This window comes from Lycorma delicatula, chromosome 12 (assembly GCF_047948215.1).
Source record: "Lycorma delicatula isolate Av1 chromosome 12, ASM4794821v1, whole genome shotgun sequence".
Lineage (NCBI taxonomy): Eukaryota > Metazoa > Arthropoda > Insecta > Hemiptera > Fulgoridae > Lycorma > Lycorma delicatula.
In genome coordinates this window covers 76,779,647-76,802,835 of record NC_134466.1, presented here as the reverse complement: position 1 = coordinate 76,802,835, position 23,189 = coordinate 76,779,647, and the positions used below count along the sequence as shown (strand labels likewise).

General features: G+C 36.3%; 1 protein-coding gene across 3 annotated transcripts in view; it reads right to left on the bottom strand.

Moving 5' to 3' along the window:
- LOC142333189 (uncharacterized) overlaps positions 1-23,189 on the bottom strand; it is an 87,032-nt gene that overhangs the window by 10,576 nt on the left and 53,267 nt on the right. For 2 of the 3 annotated variants that reach the window (XM_075380152.1, XM_075380151.1), the window contains 4 exons: positions 20,449-20,490; positions 12,432-12,467; positions 7,315-7,350; positions 5,292-5,445 (listed from right to left, as the gene is read on the bottom strand). In XM_075380152.1, the coding sequence (XP_075236267.1) occupies positions 5,292-5,445; positions 7,315-7,350; positions 12,432-12,467; positions 20,449-20,490 (268 nt within the window). The remainder of the gene's footprint in view (positions 1-5,291; positions 5,446-7,314; positions 7,351-12,431; positions 12,468-20,448; positions 20,491-23,189) is intronic. The other variant, XM_075380153.1, reaches the window with a different exon arrangement.

The following is a 23,189-nucleotide window of genomic DNA, read 5'->3' as shown; positions in this document are numbered from 1 at the left end:
ATTCTATAATTTTTGAGTTTTACCTCAGACCATCCAAACCTTGAACTGCCAGTTCCCCAAATGTTTATTTGAGAGCGCTCCCACCACGATTCAAACATGCTTTTTTGCCGCGCAATACTATTATAGCCAAGTGAAATTGACCTATAATTTTTCGCTTGACTTGCCAGGGGGCTGCAAGCATTTCACCGTGGTTACGCCTATGCATAATAAACTTTAAAAAATAACTGCATGTACTTTTTGCATAGGTAATGTGTATATTTTGCTCAGCTTTAAATATGCAACTAAGGGAACTAAGTTTTCTTTGCAATTTAAATTTGAGGATTTTGAAAATTTATATTTTGATTAAGTTTTTAATCAACAGCCTAAAACAATAGGCATCACCATGTAATCATAAGAGAGGTTACAACTCATAAGAAAGAATGTGGAACATCCTCTCCTTTTTTTACAAATGTGATGCTTCTTTTTGATTTGTTTTTATTTTTTGTTTAGATAAACCACATGTTATAACTGCTCTCAAAGTTGTTTTTGTAAACTAATCAACAACATATCAGCAACCACTACATTGTTACATTTATTTATTTTTAGTCATTTTTTCTTGATTGTCACTGAGTACAGTTTGTGAATTTTTTTACTATAAGGCACGATAACAACAAGAGAAATATACAAGTCACTGATATTATATACTCTTCTTGCTTATATCTTGTTTTATCAGTAATTAACATCTTATGTTTAACTAGAATTATTGGGGTTTTGTTAAAGCCAATTTTCTGATATTACATAGCGAGTTCTATTTATCATGCCCTATAAACTGTAATGGACTATAATATAGATATACATATTGTTTGATTCATGGAATGTAGTTTTGCAGAATAATATTTTTTGACACCTGTCATAAGACATTAGGGGTAATGGAATTCATCTCAAAAAGTTTAGTGCGAAGGATTTTCTTTCAGGAAAATTGTGGACATTTGCTGAATTACAGCAAGTGTTGTAAATGTGTTACATTCACAGCAAGTGTTGTGAATGTAGTTATGCATTGGAATGCATAACTACATTCCATGAATCAAATTAAATGCGAGTATCTCTGTATTATAGTACAACGTGGAGTTATAGTGCGTAGTATTATGTTGTACACGATAAAGTGATCTCATTATATTAAAGAAATCTTTTCATTAACTACATCTAAAATTTAAACTTTGTTTACTGTTTACTAAAATGATACAAGAAAATTTATTGATTTCAGATTGAAAACAAATTTCTTCTGTTGAAAAAAAAAGATAAAATATTACTGGAATCAGCTTATTGTTTTGTTATATTTATAAACAGATGTAATATGACACGTCTTTACTCCCTTGTGACGATTTCTATCGCCACATCACTTCCTTCATTATTAGCCCTGATAGACTTTTACCAAAGTTCGTCTTATTGATCCTCTGACTGATATTACAGTCATCAGTTTGACATACGTCAGGATGCCACCGAAGCAAATGCCTCGGTAGACATTTCCATCAGTGTTATAACTCAATTAAAGGTACAGTGTAGTCGCAAATATTTTATAAAGTAATTAATCGAACAGTAATATATTTATTTTAAAAGTAATTCATCACTGCAACGAATCGATTAGAAAAGATATTTTGTATTTACTGATTTATATAAAACAAAAGAATAATGACATATCGTTGACAAAATTTGATTTCATAATATTATTTCTACGATACAGTACCGGACAATACCGCATTCTATACCGTATTATTGAAATAAGATAACGTATTACACCATAGTAAAAAACTACTAAAACCCGGTTCTATCAACAACCTTGAATAAAATCTGTGGATTTGTTCGAGGCACAGATTGCACTGCTACTAATCGATGTTTACAAAATAACCTATAAATTATTTTCATTCTAAGTTAGAAACGTATTGTTTGTTTGTTGTTTTTTCACAGTAAATATACTAGGAATTTTTTTCTTTAAAGTTATTTACGTAGTTTAGTTTAACAAAATAAGATTAGTCAGAATATGACTTTTCCGTGTTAAGTCAAATAAATTAACGAATTTCATTCCAAAACTGTCTTCCTTTCTAAACAACCTGTCATAGTTTAAAAAATATATTTCATATGTTGTTCCCGAGTTAACTACTCTCATAATAAAATCGCGGTAAACCAATTGAACAGTCACCGAGCATTACTGATACATTCAGTAAATTGTTGTTTTCTATTAAAATAATTATTTAATTAACATCACATTAATATAGGTATATAAAATGCTTCATTATACAGAAATGGTGCTGAGTTTGTTTTTAATAAAATGATAACGGTCAGAAAAGTTTTTAACCTGTATGATTGCTAAAATAGCGATATATCGGTGGTAACGATTGTTAAAATGGTAGGGTATTCTGCTCGTCCCAGTTAAGAGCAGGCTTGGCTTTGTCAGATAGTCTAGGAATGTGAGAAAAATTCCCCTGGTGTCGTTTTCTTAGATGTCGCTAATGCATTCAATGCGGTGAGGTGAGAGGCCATATTGCGGGAGTTGGAGGAGCGAGGCATTTCACCTTACTTTTTGAGAATGATGCAGTTGTATCTTAGTGGAAAAAACTTGATTATTACGTCTGAGGAGGGGGAGGAGGTCGTCGTGCCCATGCAGCTTGGGGTGCCGCAGAGATCAATCTTGGGATTGATCTCTGAAGTACGATTAGTGGCATACGCCGATGATTTGGCGGTAGGAATGGCGGCTAAGGAGCTGGAGAAGGTGATGAGGATAGCTACGAGGACCATTGAGAAGATCAAGTCTTCAGACGCAGGAGCTGCAACTGTCAGCTAAGAAAACTGAAATTGTAGCGATGACGGGGAGGCGGCGAATACCTCCTTTTGTTATCCAAGTCGATGGAGAAATGATCGCCTCGAAGGAAACGGCAAAATGCTTGGAAGTGTGGCTTTATAGGTCAAGGAGTTTCTCACTTCACGTGCAGCAAGTGGCCATGAAGGCGGAAAGAATGTCCTCAGTTTTGCTGAGGCTTTGGCCAATTTCGGGGGTCCTAGAACAATCAAGCGCATAATGCTGGCGTCTACCGTGGTATCGATGATTTTGTATGCGGCACCGGTATGGTGGGAGGCCTTTGGAGTGGTGAGAAATGCCCGGAGATTGTATGGCATATATAGGAGGCTGGCAATAAGAGTGGCGCAGCATTACCGGACGGTATCATTGGATGCCTCACTAGTGGTGGCTGGTATGCCGCCGTTGGACCTGCTGGCCAACGAGAGAAGAGATACAGCTACAGATGGTAGAGAGGAGACGAGGAGCCGCTTGGTGCCTGACTGGCAGGAGAGATGGCTGAGTGCGAAGGAGGGGCACTGGACTTACACCTTGATCTCGAAGGTGGCTGCCTGGGTCAATAGACTGCATGAAAAGGTGGACTTGTGAAGGCTCAGTGGTTGTTGGGTCACGGGTCGTTCGGAATCTACCACTGTAGGATCGGAAACAGGAGAACTATGCCATTATTGTGATGGCGTGGATACGGTTGACAATACCGTATCCACGGTGTGGAATGGACTATGGTGAGGAATGGACTGCGTGTTTCCGGTGGTTTAAAAGGATGGTACAGCAGAAACTAATAGAGGCGGACAGCGGAAATGTCGGTTGAGGACAGTGATGGGTGCCAGCCTTCGGAGGCGGGTGGCAGGGGTGTCTAGGCATTGTTGTCGCCGCTGGCTCCCGCGGGACGCATTCCTGCTGTCTGAGACCGCCACAGCCAAAGTGTAAATTCGGAGCTTTAAATGTCGTAAATATTATTAATTATAAATATCGATGATTGTGTCGTGTAAATTCTATATAGGATTGGAAACAGGAGTATAGGGCTTGCTCAGTTCTGCATGATGTGGATATAGTGAAGTGCGCCTTCTTTGTGTGCCCCAGAGAGAGACAGAAGGTACCGCGTGGCGATTGAACTCGCTGGGGGGGAGTCATACGATTGATGTTCTCTCCCGGTGAGGCATGGATTGCGTGTGCCTGGTATTTTATAAGGATGCTATAGCAGAAACTAATAGAGGAGGACAAGGAGAGGTCGGTTGAGAACGGCGATGGGCGCCAGCCTTCAGGGGTGGGTGGCACGGTTGCCTCTGCATTGTCGTCACCAATGGCTTCCGTGGGACGCGTTCCTGTTATCAGAGGCCGGCATAGCTATAGTGCTTATATTCTGAGCTGTATATAATAATATTTGTAAATATTGGTGTGAATGAGAAGTATGCCTGTGACGCGGGTTGTTCTGATGTTATGCCTTTAAGTCAATTCCAGAACCACCCTGCGTGAGGGAGTGGGTTTTTAGTGGGTCCCACCGCATAGGCGGTGAACCCCCACACACTAGTACTTGCGGGCTGCTGGGCGTTTGTTTTGGGCAAATTTTACTACTTTCTGCAGAAAAAAAAATATCGGTGTTAACGATTGTTATGATGGAGTATTCTGCTCGCCCCAGTTAAGAGCAGACTTGGCTTTGACAGATAGTACATATACATTCTTTAATATTTTTCATTTCCTGACTATGTACTTGAACCGTTTAGCTATAAAAGTATACGAGTCATTCATTAATACAACATAATAACAGCGTTTGGAGTTACATTATACTATGCCAGTGAAAGTATTAAATAGGGTTAAATGTTTCATGTCGAAGTTTTGGCAGATCTTCACACATCAAAAACAAAAAAAAAGTATCTATAATTTTAGCATTCAAAATTTTCAGAAAGATATACGTATATGTTTTTTTTTTTTTTTTTACTTTTCTTTTTATAGATATCTTCAAACCAGAGGGAAGGATTTGGATGGAATTTGTGAGAATGGTTTTTGTGTATGGAGCATTGATAACAATTCATTTTGGCACAGTACCTTATCATGGAGAGATACAATCACCTTAAGTTCCGTTTCTCTAAATTTTACTCAGAGAGTAGAATGATTTTTATGTATTAATCTTCTTTACATGCATCCTCACATATTTCAATGTTCTACTTTAATTTCCTCCTATGTAGCAGTTTGTTGATGGATAAGATCTTGGTAACCAGAAAGTTATATAACTTTCCCGTCTTGTATATATATATATATATATATATTTCAATAGCCATTATATTTCAATATAAATATATATATATATATATATATATATATATATATTCGTGTGTGCGAGCGCGCGATTGAAACAAATAGTTTATATTTTATAATATATATTTTTCTTTTCCTAAATACTTGCATTTATAGTTTTTCCATTTTTAATTGCTACATATGTATGTTTGAATAAGTGTATACTTACAGGGCTAAAAAATTTACATATGTATGAAAAATGTAATTCAAACTGTACATTGGAATTCGTTTTTAACTCTTGTTGTAAATTTTCATCTAAAATAGGAGTTAGATATTCTACAAAATTGTTCATTTTCTCTTTGGTATGTAAACGTAAAGTACATCTGAAAACAAATGTAAGAATAAACAAAACTTAAGAAATTATAGAATTTTTATTTACCGTTAAACAAACAAACAAATTTAGGTGCACAAATATGATAATTATATTTTTGTATTTTTGAAAAATTATTATAAAAGTGAAAATCCAACTTACCAGCAAGTTAAATGTGTTTCTCTAGATCTTCCAGTCCTAGACCATCGTCAGGAGAATAAAATAAAGTCAGAAAATTAAAATAATTAAGCAGTCATGACCGTTTGCTAGTTCAACTACTATACTAGTTAACCGTCATGACTGCTTAATAATTTTAATTTTTTGACTTTATTTTATTCTCCTGACGATGGTCTAGGACTGGAAGATCTAGAGCGACACATTTAATTTGCCGGTAAGGTGGATTTTCACTTTTATAATAATTTATTAATTATATCAGAGGTAACCGTGTTTCAAAAATCGTTTTTTTTTAAAATATATTGTTTAAAATATTTAACTTCCTAAAAATTTCATTCAAGTAAAAATTCAAATAACACATACAATTAAATTAAATGAATAAAATAAAAAATAAAAATTAAAAGTGTCCAGGAAAAGTAATCGATCTTTACTTTCAATTGAGAGTTAAATGAGAAAATGGTGCTGAGTCCAAATCAGCTAAAAACTTGAAATTAATGGCATAATTCTATTACATAATAAGCTACTGTTAAGACATATTTTTACCGCTCTATATTAACTTTCTGTTTCTCTATGTATGTGAGATTCATGGTACGGAACGTTTCAGTCAAATTTTGAAGCGCTTCTGCTTATCCATTCGCTCTGAAATTTTTCAGATAGGTTTGCTCCTGATAACAACACATTTTAGCATCATTTTAAATTTGCTAAGAAGCCCCTAAGTTGCTAAGTGAAAGAAATGCCCCTTGAACTTATGGAACCTCGTTAATCTTTCAGTCGAATTTTGCAGCACTTCCGATTATCCATTCGCTCTGAAATTTTTCATACAGGTTTACTCCTGATGACAACATATTTCAGCAACATTTTCAGGCCTCTAAGTTGCTAAGTGAAAAAAAGCCTCAAACTATGTAACCTCGTTTATATGTATATTTTCTTAGCGAAAGAATTATCCACGCTTGTGATAAATTTTGCGCTATATCTCGAGAATTGTTTAACCAATACCGTATCTGTTTGGAATTGTATTCGTTTTGGGCCCCCTTTAAATCCGGCCCCCACCGCAAACCCCTCCTAAAATCCAAACCCCCAATTTTTCGCAAAATTGGAGTTCGACCCTCATCCGACCCAATTGCACATTGTAGCGATTGTGGAATCACTTTTTTAAATTTGTTCAGTCAAATTAAATTTACAAACGTCATACTTTGATTATGTATCGTACGATCAGCGCTGAGACGGCATCAGTTATAGCTGGAGTACCGCCCATAGACTTACAAGCGCAAATGAGAGTTTCAATAATGAATGGAGGGGACAGAAAGGAGGCGATTGACGGTCTCTACATGGCTTGGCGTGACAGACGACGAGAATCAGACAAAGGAAGGTGGACCTATGGGCTCATAAGCGACGTCAGGAACTGGCTGCAGCGAAAGCACGGTAACACAGGTTACGAATTTACCCGGTCCTGGGTGATCATGCAGGGGCTGTACATACCATATCGCTTAGATCCGGCCCCTGCATGATAGGAGGGGAGGTTTTTTAGCGGGTGAGAGCCCCGCACTGCCGTCAGTGCGGACCTGCCAGCCACCATCAGGCCATTCCTCCCCCTACGGAAAGAAAGAAAAAAAAAGAAGAAAAAAAAGAGGACTCCTGATAAACTTTTTTTATAATATAGAAAATAAATATTATTATGTACCTATAATTTTGTTAAAATAATGCTTACCTTAACAAATATTTCTTTACGCACGGCGGATGTTCGCTGAAAAAATATTAAACGGTAACCGGTTATGGAGGTAAAATATTTATTGCATCATTAACATATGATTTATGATTTACTTAGTAATTAAAAATAAATTTCTTTGCTCTAATTAATAGAATGCGGTTCAAACTTTAAAATAAAAAAAATATCTGATGTGGACACCACATAACTTCCTTGTACACCTATTAAATTACATGTACACATTTTTTTAAAATTAAAATTATATAAAATTCTATTTCATTAATAACTTCTTATATTTTTTCATGTATTTTTTTATTGTTATTACTGAATTATTATTGTAATTTTTTTTTACAATCACAGGTAAATAATTAATAATAATAATATGTAAATTATTATTATTGTATATTACATATTTAAATTAAAAGAAAAAAGTGTTAAAAAAAAGGAAATGAAGTCGAATTCGTACTGATGGGCCTTCCTCTTGTAAGGTCATAATATTTCATTAATTAAAATGTTATTCGGCTATAACTCTGGAACCGATGAACGTAAATACCACTTATTATATGTCGTTGAAAAGCTCTCAATGAGGGCTTATTACTGCAGGTAAAAAAGTCCAGAATCCAGATTTCTTTTGGATTTTGGGCTTTTTTGGACACTTTACGTAAAGTTGCTTGCAATCAAAAGGGAAGGTGCACAAGTACATGTTACAACAGACCTAAATCCAAAATTTCAACATCCTAAAGTTAATCATTTTTTAGTTATGCGAGATATATACGCTCATACATACATGCGTACGTACGTACAGACGTCATGCTGAAACTAGTCAAAATGGATTCAGCGATGGTCAGAATGGATATTTCCGTTGAAATCTGAAAACCGAAATTTTTCGCGATCACAATACTTCCTTCACTTCGTAAGAGGAGGTAAACAATATCTGTAATTCTTATGGATAGTCGTAAATAATTTTACATTAAATTAAATTTTGTTCTTCTTTCCTAATAAGTACGTTGCAATCTGTTCAACAAGTGAAGAGGAAGAAACCCTTCGTATGCCATACATTTTTTTTGTCTTCAGTCATTTGACTGGTTTTTAGCAGCTCTCCAAGATTCCCTATCTAGTGCTAGTCGTTTCATTTCAGTACACCCCCTACATCCTACATCCCTAACAATTTGTTTTACATATTCCAAACGTCGCCTGACTGCCTGCACAATGTTTTCCTTCTACCTGTCCCTCCAATATTAAAGTTATTTCTACTACATTTCATTACTTTCATTTTGTTCTTGTTTATTTTCATGTGGTAGAGTTCTTGCGTAGGTCTTCAGCCGCGCCGTTCATTGTTTCTTCTAAATCCTTTTTACTCTCGGTTAGAATTACTATATCATCAGTAAATCGTAGCATCTTTATCTTTTCACCTTGTACTGTAACTCCAGATCTAAATTGTTCTTTAACATCATTAACTGCTAATTCTATGTAAAGACAAAAAGTAACGGGGATAGGGAACATCCTTGTCGGACTCCCTTTTTTATTACGACTTTTTTCTTATGTTCTTCAGTTATTACTGTTGCTGTTTGGTTCCTGTAAATGTTAGCAATTAATCTTCTATCTTTGTATTTGAACCCTAATTTATTTAAAATGCTGAACATTTTATTCCAGTCTACATTAACGAATGCCTTTTCCATGTATATAAATGTCAAGTATGTTGGTTTGTTTTTCTTTAATCTTCTTTCTACTATTAATCTGAGCTCTAAAATTGTTTCCCTTATCCCTATACTTTACCTGAAACCAAATTAATCTTTTCCTAAAACTTCTTACATTCTTCTCTAAATTCTTCGATACAGAATTCTAGTTAAGATTTTTGATGCATGAGTAGTTAAGCTAATTGCTCTGTATAATTCACATTTATCTGCTCCTGCTTTCTTAGGTATCATGACTATAACACTCTTTTTGAAGTATGACGGAACTTCCCGTTTTTCGTAAATATTACACACCAGCTTGTATAATCTATCAATTTCTTCCTCACCTGCACAGCGCAGTAGTTCTGCAGGTATTCGGTCTATTCCAGGAGTCTTTCTGTCATTCAAATCTTTTAATGCTCTCTTAAATTCAGATCTCAGTATTTTTCATCCCCTTTCATCCTCTTTGACTTCCTCTTCTTCCTCTATAACACCATTTTCGAATTCATTTCCTCCGTATAACTCTTCAATATATTCCACTCGCCTATCGACTTTTCCTTTCATACTATAAATCGGTGTACCATCTTTGTTTAACACATTATTCGATTTTAATTTATGTACCCCAAAATTTCTTGTTCATTACGAAAACCATTCCTGCCTGCACGTTATTTGAAGCTCAGTTGATTATTGTAAAATCCCTGTTCAAAAGTCGTTTTCCTCTTCCCGCCGAACCTCTCTAATTCCTGCTATATCTACTTATCCTGTCCATTTCCCTCTTTAAATTTTCTAACCTACCAACCTTTTGTAGTCTTCTAACACTCCACGCTCCGACTCGTAGAATGTTATTTTTTAATTTTCTGGTGTTCCCTTCCTTACTAGTCCCCACCCGGAGGTTCGAACGGGGGACTAGTTTACCGCCGGAATATTATACCAAGGAAGGCGCCTCCATCTTTGTTATATGAAAATGCAGAGAGCTACATTTTCTTAGAAAAAGAGCAGCTGCACTTTTCCATTGTTTTCTGCTTCGCAGTACTCAGAAGATTGAGTGATGTTGATATGGCCGTTTAAGTCGTCCTGACTTACGTCCTTAACAACTACTGAAAAAGCTGCTTACTCTGTATCACTGAGCACTCAAGCCTCCTCACCATCGGCAAGGTCTCATGATTCATAGAGGGAATCACAATATTTTATTTCTCTTAGTCAAGAGCAGACATATGAAAATATTAATCTAACGAAGTTTTTTTCTTAAGCGCATTACAAGAGCCACTCATTTTTTTTATTTCATTGTTATGTTGTGTAATCGATTCTATAAGTTATAAATAACTTAAATTTACTTATTTCCGGTCAATTTATGGCAAACAAAATTTGAGAGGCTTCGCAGTATTATAAAGAGTCATCCGTGATATGATGCTGCCATTGGAACTCCACTAAATCATAAAAAATATGAATCCATAAAATCACGGATACATATGAATCAAGACAATAGTTTGCCCTTGTTTCTTTGGTCGTTTCATTTCTTATGACTATCATTATCTGGGTTATCCGTATGACTGTCTTGTTTGTAAAATAATACCAGTAAGTTAACTGTGAATTGTTGGAACCTTAACTGTGAATTGTTGGAACCCCGCCAGTTTGAAATGTGGTAATATACACACTGAAATGTGGTAGTCGTAAACACGAACACATGCTTTTTTTTGTATTTATGAACTGAAAGAACAATTCTTCCTTTCTTAGGACAGTAAATCCAAAATCATTAAATAAAAAATCACTTGATCCTTCTAAATCCTTCTAATTCACCGGTTAGTAAATACATTAAGTCGATACGGAATATCTGTTGATATCGTATTATATATCATAAAGCTCGGCTCGCAAGGAATTTGGGAGCAGATGTAGAGGGTTTTAGAGACTAAAATTTGTAACATAACTGTTAACATGTAACTACCGAAAATACTTATTTTTACAATATTAACTATACTTTATGTAAAATAAATAGGCCAGTGGGTTATCGCTTACTTGCATACAAATCCCTGTTAAGTCTGCCTGAATCCTATTTTTTATTATTTTTTGAGGTCGTTCTTGTGTTTAATTAAATCAAATGTTAAGGAAGAATTTAGGCATATGTTAACCGAGATGGCAATAAAAATAATTAAGACAGATTAAAACTTTAAAAAAATTCCTTTCGGCACACCAGAAGGCGGAATTAGATTTCACCGGTGCTAAGTAGGGTGTAAAAAATATTTCCACCTTAAAGTTAAGAAAAACTTCAAATTAACTCGATACGACAATGGTTGCATGTGAAAAAAGTTTCACGTATTTAGCATTCGACAAGCCCCATCTTCTTACAATTCCAGCAAAGGTTTGATCCCTTACCCTAAGGGTTCGTCATATCAAAAACTGTTTAGAGGATTAACGACCACTTTAAACCGATTCGATACTGTACCTATTAAGGGAGATATGATTTTTTTGTCTTCGAAACCCCATTTTTTTCTACCGCCTGGGCCAATGGTTGGTGATATCAAAAAACTTTACTTATATAAGTTTTAGACCTTTATCCAAAGAATAGGAATCCTTATAGTAGGAACTTTAAATGAATCCGATATTTTACTTTAATAAGAAAGTTATAGCGATATTAAGTTTATTCGGAAAAGCCCCCCCCCCTTTCCAATTCCATGGTCCGACTTTGCCCATTAACGAACATGACCGAGGTTTTGGTCGTTATATTTTCTTTATCAATTTGAAAGTAACTGGCGCAAAATTACGGCAGTTATTGTGTTCACAAGAAAGTAAAATATATATATATATATAAATTGGGAGAACAAGCAAGGCGAGAACTGTTGAGGGTTTACCTGTCGAACTAGACTTGAGGAGGCTACATCTTGTAAAAGATTGAAACAGCTGTATAATAATAATATATACATATAAACCTTTGACCTGATGATGGTTTTGGGGTCTGGGGAATGTGAAACGCGAAGATATGTCGAAAATTTCCGGAAGTCTAATCATGATACCCGTTACAATAAATAGCTTTCTTATTAAATTTACCTAACATGCAAGAAAAATAATGAGATTATGAAATATGAATAAAAACTTTCAGTCACTAGAGTTTTATAATGTCTGATAAGATGTTAATTCAATAATCCTTTTTTTTATCATCGTGGAAAGTAACTTATGACCCATAACATTTTTTTTAACGAACGAAATATTATGTATGTCGGTTTTTAAATTTTTCAACGGTACTTTACGTGATTTCGTAGATTTCACAGTATTGTTGGCTCAAGTAAAAGCATCATTACTTAAGTACGGATGTGAATGTTAAATTTTACTAATTGTATTTGCCTAATTCTTTGACAAAAGACAACTAATAATAATGTTGGCATAAAAGTTACACTTTGTACAGAAATGTTATTGTTTTTCATTACGATAAAATAAGCTTATTTATTAGCTTACCATTTATAGAATGCATAAAGATCACTGCTATCCATTCTGGAACAAAGAATAATTAAATATTATATAATTTCAATGACATTATACTTGTAGATAAATAAGCGGAGAAATTTGATATTAGAGAAAAAAAACATGTCTGTCAAATTAAATAATAAAACTGCTTACCTAATATCTCGACTTACAGACAAACGGATTATTGTACTTCTATCGTTATTTAACAAAAATTTACCAACCCGTACTAATTTCTTTTGACTAATTAATTAAAAATTATACTAAAAGAAAACATCCTATTACACTAGCAATATTACTTTTATATGTATTTTGATAACAAACTTTAAAAATCATTTGAATTTTCTGCAACGTTGTTTAATAGTTAAAAATGAAATTAAAAGAAAAATAAATTTTAATTAACTTTCCAAATTAATATTTTGTTAAATGATTCTATTTGTTTTTTAACTTCACAAATTATTTCGTCTATTTTTATTTCTCTTAGTCTTCTTCTTTATTTTCCCCGCCCCTCGGATCCGCATCCACAAGCATAAATTTAGATCCGAGAGGTGCCAGCGCGTCAAAGCAGAGTACTGAAAGATATCTTCGGGCTAACCCCTGAGGACCAGCCGCTCAAAATCGGTATCAGCAACTCCATTCTCGACCGCCTGCCTAAGCTCTTCAATCGACCAAGCCGTGGCCCGTTCTAATCCACGGTCCGGACTCTGCGATGACTCATCGAAAACAATGTGGTACATCTGCGTAGCCTTATCCATCATACTCGGTCGAAGAGTCCTCCCCCCTTGAGATCCCTCATCTATTCTGTCTAGAACATCCTCGAATGTTCCCAACATATGAAAATTTCTGTCCATGTCCTCTGAACATCTTTTGATCTCAACCTTGGTTTTCGAACCAACAGGTTCAGCTCGCTTATATTGAGAAATAGAAGCCTCAGACTATGGGAAAATCACTGTTTCCGCGATGTAAGACTCTGCTTCATACCTCCTACACGCTTCTCTCCTGCAGACTCTTCTTCCTCCATACAGGAGACATCCACCAACGACTCGCTTCTCTCCAAGTCGGAGATTTCCTCCGTTGAGTTCAAGGAACTTCAACCGATCATGTGCTTCTTCGTCCCCTCAGAGGCTGGAGGAGAATCACGTAGCCGACGTTTCCCGGAATGTTTAGTCAGACTCTGCCCATCGTCCTCTTCGTCTCCTAATCCGACCGGGAGAGACAGAAAATCTCCGTCATAATACTTACTAGATGGACCAAATGAATTAACAACCCTCCTCTGGTGTTGAACCGAAGTTTTCCCGCCGTGTTCTTCTTACTGTTGGAAATCAGCCAATCAGTGTGCCGAATTTCCTCTATGATCATTTTTCCAGTGCTGTCACCTCTGCTGCCATCAGACTTGGCTTCTTGCACCGTGACCCTTGACGATCTCTTTCTGCTGGATTTCCGACCTACAACCGGAGAGAATCCCTCTTCATTAGTAGGGACCTTGCCCTCAGGCCGATCTGGGTCAAAAAGCGCGGACGAAACGAGGTAAGAGGTGGTTGAAGTCTGTAGTGCTCCTTTTTGAAGTTATCAAAAAAGTGGTTTTTTTGGGCTCTTTCCGGATTTATAGTGGTCAGGGTGGTAGAGTCTGAGTCTACGCGTAAACGCTGAAGTGCGGAACGAAATCGGTTCACGGGATCGGAAGTTTTCGTTCTTTAAAGTTTCTAACCTACATGTTGTAGGTTACTGGTACTATTTTAAGATTTTTAATATATTTCAAACAGTGTTCTATTAGTTATTAGTGGTAGAATTCTATATATTAGGTAGCTAAGGTAAGAGTAGTAATAATTAACCTTTTAACGTTTAATTAAGTTTTTATTAGTGTAAGTGTGAAAATTCGTGCACCTTGCCACGTGTTTTTCAACTTTAAAACGGAGTGTTTTTTTGGGAATTCTGAGGTGACAGTTTTTTAGAGTTTAATGTTTCATCTCACCAGTTTAAATTTCAACTAAATTGGTTGAGTGGTTTTAGAGTAATCTGTTATTGAAAGTTTGACCACGTGCTAGCGAAACTTTTTCCTAGGCGTGTTACCGTGATAAACGCTGTGTAATTTTTAAGATAGTGATAAGATATGTTGTAGTTTTAAGTTTGAAGTAAATCGGTCCGTCAGTTATTTAAATATTATTTTTTTAAATTTTATACGCCTAGTGCTTTTTGACGGACTCGTGGCGGATGTATAGGAAATTTTTGCTGTGCAAAATTTCCCCACTATTTCCCTGTGTTTCCTTAGAGTAAGGAAACCCCAGACGAGTTTGGAAGCGACCACAGGGCGGTGTTTTTTACCGTTCTGTGTGACCGACCAGCTCGAGTAAAGGAGCAGGTGAGATGGAGGCCGTCCAAAGTACAGTTACGGCGTCATGCTGACAACGTGGCAGCTGTGGCTGTGCTTCGAATACTGGAAGAGAAACCGGAGGAGCTGTCGACTGTAGTCGAAGAGGAATGCCGAAGAGCAATGCCACGGTACTGTGGTCCCCGGCGAATGGCATACTGGTGGAATGAAGAACTCTCCACCTTGCGGTCGCAAGCTACGGCGGCGAGGAGGAGGGTGCAACGGATTCAACGGAGAAACCCAGTGCTAGCTGATGAGATGAGGGAGGAACTTTGTGAAACAAGGAGAAGGTTGAGTAATGCTGTGAAGCAGGCAAAGAGAGATGCCTGGAGCCGATTGGTTAAGGACATGGACACATGGACCCTTGGGGACGCGCCTACCAGATCGTGATGAAGAAGTTTGGCAGGCGTCTCCCCGTGCTATCAGAGAGCCAGACACGAGAAGCGATTGAGAGACTTTTCCCGCTGGAGGAGGAAGAATGGGAAAGGATCGCCTGCGTGCACGAGCAGCGTTTCAGCCTGGATGAGTTGAAATGGGCGGCGGCCAAAATCAATCCAAAGAAGAGCCCGGGTACGGATAGGGTCCCAGGAGCTATGGTGAAAATGTTAGTTGAAAGGCATCCCTTGATGGTCCTGGGTGCTTTCAAAGAGGCGCTGAAGAAATTTAGCTTTCTGGAGGTGTGGAAGGAGGCCCGGTTGGTCCTCCTTCTGAAGCCAAGTCATACTCTCCAGGAGAGGCCGGCGTACAGACCCCTGTGTGTTTATTAAACACGATGGGGAAGCTGTATGAACAGCTGCTGGCGGAAAGACTGATGGAGGAGGTGGCGAACGCAGGGGGTCTTTCCCCGATTCAGTTTGGTTTTCTCAAGGGAAGGTCGACGCTCGATGCCATTCGGATAGTTGTGGACTGGCCAACGAGTGTGAGGAGGTACCTGGAGAACTAGGAGGATCTGAACTCCTGATCTGAACCTGGAGGAACTAGGAGGAGGTGGTCCTCCTCGATATCAAAAATGCTTTTAATAGCATTCCCTGGCGTGTAGTGATGCAATCGCTGAGGAGGAAAGGCCTCAGCGAATATCTGATATCTATCATCAACGAGTACTTACACGAGAGGAGGGTACTTGTTGACACGGAAGAAGCCAAGGAGGTCTTCAACATGTGGGCGGGTGTTCCACAGGGTCCTTGGGCCGTACCTGTGGAACATTGCGTATGATGAAATATTGAGGTTGAACTATCCGGATGGGGTCCAGGCGGTGGCCTATGCGGATCATCTGGCTCTCCTGATAGCAGGTGCCACGGAGGATAATGTAGAGGACAGGGCAGTGGAGGCTGTGAGAATTGCTGCAGGATGGCTGCAACAAAATGGTCTGAGCCTGGCGCCAGAGAAGACGACGATGGTGGCCATGGTAGAGAGACGACGAGTGAGAGAGTTGAGCATCCTGGCTCAGGGAGTCCGTATACATGCGTCGAGGAAGGTAAAATACCTCGGCGTATGGCTGTGTCAAAACGGTCTCTACACGGAACACATAATTGAAGCTACGGCGAAAGCCAGCAGGGTGTTGGACTCTCTCGCTAAAGTAATGTCAAACAAGATGGGTCCCAGAGAAAAGAAGAGAAGGCTTCTGGCGGCGGTGGCTACGTCGATCCTGCTGTATGCGGCGCCGATTTGGGCGTCGGCGCTGGAAACAGGAAGATCCAGGAAGAAGATGGAGGCCTTCCAGAGAAGAGCGGCGCTGAGGGTGGCCTCGGCCTATCTATACTATTCAATAAAGAAAGGGGAAAAGGGAATTTCCCTTTTCCCTCTGGGAATTTCCCTTTTACTTTACATTAAAAAATGGGAATGTACCACCTTTTTCCCCTCTGGTAATTTTGTTCGGTAGCATATTTAGGAAAATCAACGAAACTATTCAATTTCTTAATTTTAAACATTATCAAAACGTCTCAACGCTAGTTCCTGTCTGTTGTTTATGATTATTTTTTTATAGCCTTCAGCGAAAGAATATTTATTTTACGCTTATGTCCTAGAACTCTGTATACAACATTCCAAGGATCCTTATTTACATGCTCTGTAACAAAAGAACTCCATCAATCCCTTTTTGATGTTCTGACCGAATAAAAATACTCAGATCTTTGCCTTCGATAGTCACCTACCAAAACCGCTTGCCGTTTAGGATGACTCTTCCATTGAACAGTTCTTCTGAGACGGTTCACAAACTGTTTCAACAAAGACAACCGTCTATAGTTCACCGAGGGGAAATTCTCTCTCAACCCGAACTACGGGGAATTGAATTCTCAGCGGCATCGATGAAAGATATAGAAAGTTTTTTTACCGGGTCTTTCAATTGAATATCATCCACACTTCAGTCTAAGACATGAAGTCTAGCAGAGAAACTATTAAAACATTTAGGCCATTCAGCCTTCCTGTGAAGAAAATGTTCCTGAACACAATATATCTATAAGCACCTCGCAACTCCCTAACCAACTCAAAAGATAATTAATCGACGGTCACTAGAACAATCATCAACAACAGACCAAGTATCAACCATACCAACAGTTATATCAATATTCGTTCCGGCAAATAATCTCCTTCCATCCACCGTTCCGATATATGTTGGTAACTCACCGAAAACATTAACGACCATTATCGATACTGCACAACAAAGCCTTCAACTAATTTACCGCTATCATCTGTGGCTTCACTACTCTAAAGGAGTGACTTGTACTATAGAAGAGTTATCAACTAGAGCAAGAATTCTATCCCGCATTTCTAAATGTTCCTCAATGGGATCTCTATATTGAAAATACTAGCAACATAGAATTCAAGACCATCACTAACAAGTTTAACAGGGGCTTGAAGAGTATCAGAAACATGCCTCAAAAAGGCACAATCCAAAGTCTTCCTACACAGTACTGCGAACATACTGTTACTTCCAGTGTGCATGTTGCATAATTACATCGAGGGACCTCCTTTTAACAATTTCATCTAATTCGAGTTGAGCAATGTAAGCCCCTTCAGAATTTGTTTGTCCAACCTTAACCGTGCAATGAATTAAAATACATCTCAACAGCTCTCAAATAACAACCACAGCGTTTACAATCGACCGAATGCTTGCAATCCTTGCGCAGTCTTCTTCACCTTACACAAGTGGAGCCTCAAATTTTTTAGGACACTTCACGGTTGTGACCGTCGTCACCACAATGCGTACAAAGTGAAGAATATTCACAGAATTTAGTACTATGACCAAATCTATAACACTTAAAACATCTCTGAACATCAATGTACTTGTGATCCATCTTGTCCTCCAACCTTTTACTAACGACAGATTCTGAAATAGCTGAGTGTTTTATTGCCATCCGCTACGACAACCAGAACTTTCTTACTGTGCTTTATGTTCCTAATTCTCAAATTTGACCTCTTGTCCTGAAGGGCAACCTGAAATGTCTCTCTGGTTTCTTTCATTGTTCCTTTGGAGCCCTTCGTGTTTAGGGAGATTGCTTGCGGACTTAGCTTGCCTCCCGCTTGCCTTTAAGTACCTCGGCGTAGCATTTCCGGTCCCGGTACTGGGATGAAAATTGCACCTTTAACTATAACCTCCCTTACTTCAGTCGGCATAGAGAAAAGGACGTCAAATCCATTCGCCAAAGCGCCCTAAACTCATTAAGCCTCGGGATCACTCGTCTTCGAACCGCTGCAGAGGCGCTACAAGGGCCTTCAAGAAACCCCCAACAACGGCTCAAATTGTGTTACTAGAAGGAAAAAACTACCAGCTCGGTCCCCAGCCTTAACGAAATCACTAATTAGACTAATATTTGGTACCCGGGTGGACGTACCTGCCTGAATAGCTTGGTCTTCGTCGGAGAAGGAGAAGACGGAAACATCCTTCACTTCCCTCCCGATAACGTCTTCATTTCTAACGCGCCTGGGTGTTCTCTAAGACTCTCCAGAATCTATAACCGACATCTTCGCCGATGCTTTACTAAGTAAATAAAGTAAGCTAAGTTAATCTATGCGCTTTTTCGCTAATATCTACTACTTTTTCAGGCAACCCCACACGTGTTGGCAACTCCCCGCAGAGATATACGGGCAGCCGAAGGTCTGATTGTCCTCCCGTCACTCTACGCATCTCTTAGTTGCTGCTGGATTGTTTACGCAAGTGAGAGCAATAACGAAAACACAGATAACGGTCCCCGCTCTAAAAAGGGTTCAAGCAGGACTAAGGCGTACCCTACCTGGACGAATCCTTGCTTGTTACAGACCGCAAGCAGTCATTGCCGCTTCTTCGCTATGTTCATTGTAGAACAAAAACTCGATCGCTTTACAAGGTTTTCTATGAAGCACGTCTAAATCAAACACCAAGAAGGATCTCAGCGAAAACGGACAAAATAATGAGTGCTCTACGTTTTTATTAATAGTGGTTTGCATAATAATGTGCATATTTATTATTATTTATAATAATATATTATTTATGAGACGACGTTATGTTTTTCAAATAAGACGTGTAATAACTTCATAAAAAGGTTGACGTTCATAAAAGTATGGCTTGCCAGTAAATAAATTAGTTAAATTGTACTCGTAAAAAGAATTATATTACTTTTTGGGTAAAACATGTTCGGCTGTATGTTTTTGCCAAGGAACAGCCTACGTTGTATCGGTTATTGTATTCATAAATGAAATAAATTTACTAACAGGATGACATACAGCATTTATTTTGTTCCTTGATTACCTAAAAAATATTTCAGAAATAAATAACCGATATTTTCTCTATATATAAAAAAAAGTTCTCGAAAAAATGATCGATGTTGACAGGAATTAATAACTGTTAAAATAACTTATGGCTAAGTCGGTATTATTTTCTCATTTGTCAAATTGATTCATTTATAAAAAGAAAAAAAAAAATATAACATCTTAAAAATGATTATCAAACTGAACATTGTGAATTTAATTTACGAACAAACCGTATGAAGCATTAGGGACCGACGATAAAGAGTAGATCATGTATAAAAGTGAAGCCCTGTTACAGAAAGAAATAGTAAGTGTGCATTCTGTTCCTGCTACTTTTTAATCTGTACAAAGAAAAAAATACAGAAATGGAAGATTAAAGGTGAAAGGTAGTAACTGTCCAAGGAGAAAAGCTAAATACATTGAGATTCCCTAACGACACTACTCTTTGAACAGAAACCAAAACCGGTTGAAATAAATAGCAAAGGGTATATATTCACTGGTACGGGAAAAAATCAATTTTAAAAAAAAACAACAGTAAACACCGATAAGGAAGTGTAATTAAAAAGGTAGTAATAATAAAGAATTAAATACTAGTTCAAGGAAACATAATATAATTTTGTATCGCTAGAATTTTTAAATCGGGCATTAAAATTAAACGGATGAGTGAAGTACTGAAGTGATTGAAAGCAGACTAGAATCCCAGAAGAAGGAGGCTTTTAGGAAAAAAGCCAGTGTGAAATCAAAAGAGATCTCAGAATTAGAAAGACATTTTTAAATAAATTTGTGGATTGTATTGAAACACGAATGACAGGTAAAAATGAAAACGTGAAAAGAATACTTTGAAATGCGATGTCAAATGAAAATTATGACAATTAGGATACGTATTTGATGATAACATGGTTATAGAATATAAATACTTACATTACGAATTCAACATCACCATATTTTAGTACCTCTGAAACCCTAAAACAGAAATATTCCAAGATAAAAATGATATTAATATTCAGTTTTGTCTCTTTACTTCCTAATGATTCCGCAGTACCTGAAACATCTGGAGTCTTTGAAAATGAAGGCTGTAAAATAAAAGTGAATTAATAATCGTAATAAACATAAACAATATAATGAACTTTCACATTTGATGCTGTCTACTGAAAAAAAAAAAAAACAAAATAAAACAATGAATTGCATAAATTTCTCGGCTAAGCCGGTCAAGTTACTCGATTCGTTTTTGAATTATAGCTGTTATAAAGCGATAACCAAAATGTTTAATATTAGTATATTAGCATCAAAATTTTGAAAAAATGTTTTTGGCTTTTGAAAATGTGAGGCTCCATGCATCAGGAAGCATTTCTTATGATTAAATTATTCCTTAAAATTGATTTTAAATAAATTATAAATTATTAAACATTTGGGAGTTGCCCAACACGAGAGAGGTATTGTAACTATTATTTAACAAAATACGTTTTGAGCATTAAAAATTTTAAATCGTATAAACATGTTTCTTTTGAATTTTGTGGATTCCCATACTCAAGGGTAAGTGTTCGGGTAAAATTAATTTTTTAGAAAATAATTCGTAATTGGTGATAATAATGTAGAAAAAAATTAATTGTTAAAAAAGTAAAAAGAAACAACCATAATTCTAAATGAACAAATTTTTAATTTTCTAGGAAGGGGGTTAAAATTTTGGCTGATCTTTTTTTTTTTCAAGAAAAACTAAAGAGTAAGGGCTATAACAAAATTAAGATTTTTAAATTTTAAATGCAACGGTTAACTTTCGAGACCGATTTTAATTTAAAATAAATTTAAGAAAGTTACCTTTCATTAGAAACAGGATCTCCAATCCCGAAAATGCAACGAAATTACAAAAAAAAAAAATACCTTTGAAAAAATCTAAATATCAGGCACTACAATGTTTTTACGCCTGCGAATGCTTAAATTTAAATTTAAAAACGGAAGGCTTAAAAATTAGAAAGAAGAATAATTCAGAAAATTCTAGGCCCGGCTTATGAAAACGGAAATTATAGACAGACATAACGAAGAAATTTACAGAAAATTTAATAACAATAAAAAAACAAAGATTATTTTTCTTTGCAGATTTTTTTAGAATGACCAACAGTCGTCTTACAAAACAAATATTTAATTATTTTTATAAAAAAACGGAAAATTATTTGGGTGAAACAGCCTAAAATCGACATAAAATACCAAAACATCTCAGAAAATTATATATCAGACAAAAAAGTTTATAGAGAGGAAATTGAATAAATACTGGGTTTTCATGAAAAAAAGGAAAAAAGATAACGGTGCTCAAGAAAATGTGAAAAAAGAGAACAACAGGAATGAGAGAAATACTGGGCAAAGAGAAAACTGCAAAGAAGGTAAAGATTAGAAGGTGGTCTTTCGGAGACACCAAAACCAAAAAGAAAAAAAGAATGTCTCTTATAGACCGATTTTATTTTTTATTTTTTCCTATCGCTATATGTACTTTCCTGTACTAGCAAAAGTTGCTAGTAACATATATCCCTCTAAATGGCAAAGTAAAAAAATATTGAAACACATATATTTTTGGTGAATTACCATCAACATAGAAACAACAAAACACTTTATACTGAAGCATGCTTTAAATAAAACTCATTGAAACTCAAATTAAAACAGACAACAAATTTTAAATACGAAAACTGAAGTCATATAGGAACAATCTAAATATCAAATTTAATAAGAAATATTTTTGTGAAAACATAACTCTGATTAATATCATATAACAAAAATCATGTACTAGGAAGCAGTATTAAATATACAGAGTTAATGGCTGATTGCAGTGTTTGCATATGGCTGATTGCAATATTTGCGTATTGAAATACCCAGTATTTGCAAAAGATAAAAATTAACTAAGAATTATTGACTGAATGACCTGAGATCCTGTTTTAACATGACTTTTTGAGTTTGTGATGAATCTACAGCCAAACAGATATTCCAATTTTAATAAAATTTTTCAGTAAGGCTCTTTGCTATTAGGTAAAAGATGTTCATCATGAGTCTTTAGAAGATTTTCCATTTCAAAATGGTGGCTGGTGTTTTTCTCAGATAGCATGTGATGTAGTGATTTAATCAAGATGAAGTTTTCTTCACCAGAAGAAAATAAAAAATACATAGTGAGTTGTAGCCATAATTTTAGTTATATATAGATTATATCAATACTTGCTATGAAGTAAATAAATATTTTTTATGCCGATCACAAAACTCATCGTAACTGAAGTTGCATGCAGAAAAAAAATGATACAAATACTTCAGCGATGCAAATATTTTTAATTTGATCGAGAAAGCTTTTGAGCTATAGACAATTCAGCTGCGACAAAGCTTGGAACTCCCAGATTATATTTTATATTTCTTTTATGGTAGATTGTAATTTAACAAAGATCGATTCAAATATCAATATTTCATATTTTTATTAATTATGGGGACCAGAAAAATAGGCCTTTAGAGGTCAAATATTTTAATTGTTTCTGAAGTTGACTACACTTAAAAGCAGAATAGTCCACACATCAGCATTCGATACGCTATAATTATAATTGTAATCGTACGCTAAAATATTCACAGACAGTCTTAGAAATTGAATGGTTAATATTTCAATTTATTATCATTAGGTAAAGCAGTTTCTACAGAAA